General features: G+C 43.4%; 1 protein-coding gene across 2 annotated transcripts in view; it reads left to right on the top strand.

The window, feature by feature from the left end:
* Positions 1–202: 202 nt before the first annotated feature.
* SNX4 (sorting nexin 4) overlaps positions 203–6,000 on the top strand; it is a 66,230-nt gene continuing 60,432 nt past the window's right edge. The window contains exon 1 of one of the 2 annotated variants that reach the window (XM_082625957.1): positions 203–385. In XM_082625957.1, coding sequence (XP_082482083.1) covers positions 245–385 — 141 coding nt within the window. In that variant the 5' untranslated portion in view covers positions 203–244. The remainder of the gene's footprint in view (positions 386–6,000) is intronic. The other variant, XM_082625958.1, reaches the window with a different exon arrangement.

Here is a 6,000-nt window from a genome sequence, read left to right as displayed (position 1 = left end):
GTCTCCTGGCTTAGCAGCTGACCACTTCCCTTGTAGGTCCGCCCTTCTTTCCTAGCCCCATCCCCAATTTCAGCCCTCGCCCAGGAGCCCTCTCTGCCTCCGCAGCAGCCGCGAACGAGGCCAGGCCGGGTGGGGAGGCCACATGCCCAGAGGGCGGGGCCTGGCAGCGGCCGCGGGTGGAGGGGCGGGCTCGGCTCGGCGAAGCGGCGCAGGCGCACTGTGTCCGCCGTACCGAACCGCAGCTATGGAGCAGGCGCTTTCCGACCCCGAGCGGCGTTTGCAGCCTGCGCCCCTAGAGCCGCTGGGCCACCCTGACGCTGGGCTGGAGTCTGTGGTCGGTGAGGAAGCGGAGGGGGCCCGGGACGAGGGCCCCGGGGACGGCACGGTGAGGAGAAGAGGCGGCAGAGGTCGCCCGGCCTGGGTCGGGGCCTAGCGGGCAAGGCTGGGCTGGTCTAGCCTGGCCGGGGCCGGTGGGCTCGGCCGAGAGGCCCCGCGGTGACTGGGAAGCGGGGTGGAAAGGCCGGGCCACAGGTGCGGGCGGGGGGGGGACGCTCAGTGGGAAATGAGGGTTCTGAGTAGGGGGCGAGCGCCGGGCGCTGCAGGACCACGGGAAGGGTGGAGGGGGCGCGGCGAAGGGAGCGGAGGGCTTTCTGTGGGTGCGGCTCGGCGGACGTGGAGATGGGGCCCGGGAAGCGCCAGGCTGGCGTAGGTGCGGTTTTCAGGGTCGGGGAGCCTGGGAGTTTGGACCTGAAGAGGAACGCTGTTGTTTCTGGCATCTTGTAAGGGGTTGTGCGGAGGAGAAGGCTTAACGGAGGGCACCGTGGGCAGTGGCAGCGGTGTTTGAGAAGGAAGAGAATGGGGGACTTGCAGAACAAGTCTGGGGCAGTAAGGGTGGTTGGCTTGGTGTCACCCTCAGGAGATGGAACAAAGTGTTAGAGTCATGAAAAAGTACAAGTGAAAAAGATTTTTAAATAAAACTCCTTATTTGACTGTAATTTCTTCATTTGGGGTCGGTGCTGTATCTCCCAGTGGAGACGTGTCATGTATCTGCTTTGCGAAGCTCCGTTGGTAATTAGTGATTTTCATTTGCTTGAGGAAAGGAGAAAATGCATCATTTTATGTTTGTAATTGCTTTCATTCCGAAGTGTTTTCATGCATAATGCAGGATGGGTAAACCAGGTTGAACTGAAGCGATTCAGAAACTCAATGGAGTACTTCTCATCAGATCACCCTAATCAGAGTGTGCATTGCTCGTCCATTTTGCTTCTTTTTTTCTGAAACAGGTGTTAGTGCTAATGCAAAACTGCCCATCCTTATGGTCAATGGATAAAGAAAAGTTAAAGTTGTTTGCTGACGGAAGCCAGAAAGACTTAACTAGCTAGGAACTTCAATATTGGAGTTGAACCTTTTGCCTACTTGGGGGAAATGTCGAGATATATAGGATAGCATGAAGACTTTTATGGGTGAATTTTAAGTTTTTCATTTAATTTCTTCCCAAATTCTAGAATTATTTGTGGAGAGGTCAGTATCTCATACGAAATGTGAGAGAAGTGTGTGTATTCTGTAGTGCATAAACTTGGCTCTTAAGTGATTTGCTTTTTTAATGAAGGTTCCCATCTGTGACTTAGTTTTTCTGTTCTCTTAAAAAGGAAGGAAGGGAGGGAGGGAGGGAGGAAGGGAGGAAGGAGGGAAGAAAGGAAGGAAGAAACTTTTATCGTGAAGTATACCATTAATGCAGAGAAGGGTCTCACAAAATAATTATCAGTTCCTTTGAAGCCTCCATATATTCTCCTGGGTTACATCCACTCCCTCCACCACAGAAGTAATCTATATTCTGAATTTTGTGTTAACAATTCTCTAGCTTTTTAAAAATAATCTTATGGTAAGTGTCCCTAAACAATATGTTGTTTAGTTTTACTTGATTTTGAAATTTATATAAGTGGACTAGTTTTACTATGACTTCCTTTCTTTGCTCTATGATGTTTTGGGGATTCATTGAAAATGTAGCTTAGTTCATTTATACTCATGGCTCTATAGTATGCCATTTTATAGATATTCTACAGTTGATTTCTCTTTTCTTCTGTTTACAGACACTGGCGTTGTTAAAAGATTCTTGCTATTTCTAAAAGTTTCTACTACCATGAACTTCTTCCTGCATATTCTTGGCGCAAATGTCTCATATAAACTTAACAGTGGAATTGCTGGATTATAGGGTGGTAGCATAGAATATATGGTAGTAGGTAGTGCCAAATTGTTTTTTAGAGTGAATATACCAATTTGTATTCCCATTGGTAGTGCCTCATGCTCTCTGTCCTTATCAACACTTAATATTTTCAGACTTTAAATTATTTGCCAATCTTGTGGATATGTGTTAAAGCAATTTTAGATTGTTTCAGAAGGTAAGAGTCATATCTTTTGTTAGCTACATCATGAGTTTAATTTTGATTATGACGAACATTTTGGTAATTTTTTTGTGAAAGCCTTTGGATACTTAATTAACTAATATGAAGTTGCAACTATAGTATAAAATCCATTTATGTTTATTTAAAAGTGATTATAAATATTTTATTTAAAAAGACCTATGTGTTCAGTTTAAGATATTTGAAAACCCAAATATGCCATCATACAGTAAAAGTTGTAGTTACACGGTATTACCTGACGCTTCAGTAAATATGTGTTGCAGAAGACCATTCGTTATTGCCCAAACTTAAGAGTTTCCTCAAACAACTCTGTAATTTAGTAATTTATAGAGATATAAGCCATTTGGACAAATACTTCAGAATCACCAGGAGTTTAAAAACACACATTCACATGTACTGTATATGTTGTCCCCTCCTCCTAAAAGATTCCCCAGCCTCCTCCTTAGAAGGTGTACTCGTTTTCCCTCTTCATATCCCCTCTTCCACTCCAGTCCATCCCCAGTTGAGAAGTACTGCAGTAACCACAGCCAGGCTGCTACTGTTACTGGTAGACAGGTATGTGGTCTGGGCAGACATGTAAGTTACATTTGTTGTTTGTGCTAGGCACAGTAAGGCTCTACTTTTCATTTAATTTTCAGAATTACCCCCAAAAGACATATAAAGATGAGGAAGCAGAGGCTCAGAGAGAAGTGATTTGGCCAAAGTCACAAGCTAGTCAGTGGCATGGCTGGGATTTGAGCCCAGGTCTGCCTGGCGTTGATATCAGTGCTTTATTCATTAAGGCATGCAGCTTCATTCCAAAAAAAAAGTTAAAAATAGTCTTGTAAATTGTAAAGTACCGTACTTAAAATTTTTTCCTTTAGTTAAAATTAAGTTGTTATGTTAAGAAGAAAAAGAGGTCTAAACGATGTGTTGATTTATCAATCGGTTTTTCACCACAAAGATACCTATGCAGATAGTGGGCAGAGATGGCAAAAAGCCTCATCAGCCTTATTTTTGACTGCACATTTTGGCTGGAGAGGAAATGGTACCAGTTGCCCTACACCTAGGGGTAGTGGAAACAAGCACTGTCTAAGGGTTGCAGATCTTTTCTGGTTTTAAACGTCACTAATTAAGATTCTTTAAATTCTGTTGTAAACTCTTTTTCTGTATTCTCTTATTTTTCTTTCTGTGAGTCTTCATCCTCTTCCTTTCCATTGTCTAATTAGAAGTCTCCTTTCTTTTCATACTTTTTCCTTATAAGGAAGAGTGTATTTTTTTTTAAGTATTGTCAGTTTTATTTAAAGTAGTTTAGAATATGAAAAATGAGAGATGAATTCAGTCTCCAAGAGAGTAGTAATTAGTCCTGGCAGAAGAGAGAGGAAATAGCAAGGGAATGGATGTAAAAATACTTTTTTAGGCTGGAAGATTCCATTGAGTTGGCAGTTAACAGTATTTGCTCAGAGAAGAACCACTGCCTGAGGGGTTCATAATGATTTTTGTAGGGAGAGGGGTCTAGGCCTAGCAGTGTTGGTCACGGCTAAGACTGCTTGAGCAACCGATGCTTGAAAATGCCTATACACAATTAGCACCTTCACAGATTGGCAGCACAGAGCTGAGTGGAGGAGGCCAGAACTGTGGGGAAGCTTTGAGGCATTTGTGGGTGAAGATAACATGAAAAAGGAAAGGAAAATGTATAGGCATAGTTACAGAATTTATCAGTTTAGTAGCAGATAATTAAGTCATTCTCAAGAATGTTTTCCTCATTTTCTACCTCAGCAGCTCTCAGATTTTTTTTTTTTTTTTTTTTTTTTTTTTTTTTTTTTTGCGGTATGCGGGCCTCTCACTGTTGTGGCCTCCCCCGTTGCGGAGCACAGGCTCCGGATGCGCAGGCCCAGCGGCCATGGCTCACGGGCCCAGCCGCTCCGCGGCATATGGGATCCTCCCAGACCAGGGCACGAACCCGTATCCCCTGCATCGGCAGGCGGACTCTCAACCACTGCGCCACCAGGGAGGCCCTCAGATTTTTTTTGAAGGCGACTCACAGTACAAAATACATTTTTACATCATAGTCAGTATACATATACTTGTATACATAAGCGTTGTTTCAGGAAACAATACTTAACCATTACTTCACGTAGTGCCCTCTTATATTTCTCTCTTCTTTTTCTTTTTTTAATTAATTTATTATTATTATTATTATTTTTGGCTGCATTGGGTCTTCGTTGCTGTACGTGGGCTTTCTCGAGTTGCGGCAAGTGGGGGCTACTCTTTGTTGCAGTGCAGTGGTTTCTCTTGTTGCGGAGCATGGGCTCTAGGCACGCGGGCTTCAGTAGTTGTGGCACGCGGGCTCAGTAGTTGTGGCTTGCGTGCTCTAGAACGCAGGCTCAGTAGTTGTGGCACACGGGCTTAGTTGCTCCGCGGCATGTGGGATCTTCCCAGACCAGGGCTCGAACCTGTGTCTCTTGCATTGGCATGCGGATTCTCAACCACTGCGCCACCAGGGAAGTCCCTTCAGTTTGAGTTTGCCTGATGTTTTCTCATGATTAAATTCAGGTTATGCTTCTTTGGCAGAAATTGCCACTAAAATGATGCTGTGTTCTTCTAATTGCTTCTTACCAGCTTGCACACGATTAGGTTTGGTCACTTTTTCTGCCAGTCTTCTCCAATATAAAGTTACTCTTTTTCCCTTTGTAATTAATTTTTTGTGGACATAATTTTTTTTCTTCCAGTTTTATTGAGATATAATTGGCATACAGCACTATATATATTTAAGGCATACAGCATAATGATTTGACTTGCAGTCTTCATGAAATGAACATCCATCAGCTCATATAGATAGAAAATTTAATAAATAGAAAAGAATTTTTTTTTTCTTGTGATGAGAACTCATAGGATTTACTCTCTTAACGACTCTCATAGGGGCTTCTCTGGTGGTGCGGTGGTTAAGGCTCTGCCTGCCAATGCAAGGGACACGGGTTTGAGCCCTGGTCTGGGAAGATCCCACATGCCGTAGAGTAACTAAGCCCGTGAGCCACGACTACTGAGCCCACCCGCCACAACTACTGAAGCCTGTGCACTCTAGGGGCCCGCATGCCGCAACTATTGAACCTGCGTGCTGCAACTACGGAAGCCCGTGCGCTTAGATGCTGTGCTCTGCAACAAGAGAAGCCCCTGCTTGCAGCAACTAGAGAAAGCCCATGTGCAGCAAGGAAGACCCAACGCAGCCAAAAAAAAAAGAAAAGAAAACAACCCTCATAAATAACATACAGCAGTGTTAATTATATTTATCATGTTGTATGTTCCATCTGTAGCACTTATTTATCTTATAACTGGAAGTTTGTACCTTTTGACTGCTTTCATCCAGTTCTTTTTTCCCCCATACCTCGCCTCTGGTACCACAAATCTGATCTCTTTTTGTGGGGATGTACTTTGAAACTATGAAAATATCTTGTTCCTCATCAAAATTTCTGTTTATTTGGCTGTTTCATTATGGACTCATGGATTTTATTTTATTTTTTAAACTTTATTAAGGTATAATTTATATACCGTAAAATTCAGTCATTATAAGTATATAAGTTCAGTAATTTTTAGTAAATTT

The sequence above is a fragment of the Mesoplodon mirus genome, assembly GCF_964341445.2.
Source record: "Mesoplodon mirus genome assembly, chromosome: 6".
Classification (NCBI taxonomy): Eukaryota; Metazoa; Chordata; class Mammalia; order Artiodactyla; family Ziphiidae; genus Mesoplodon; species Mesoplodon mirus.
This window is presented reverse-complemented; position numbering and strand designations above follow the sequence as displayed.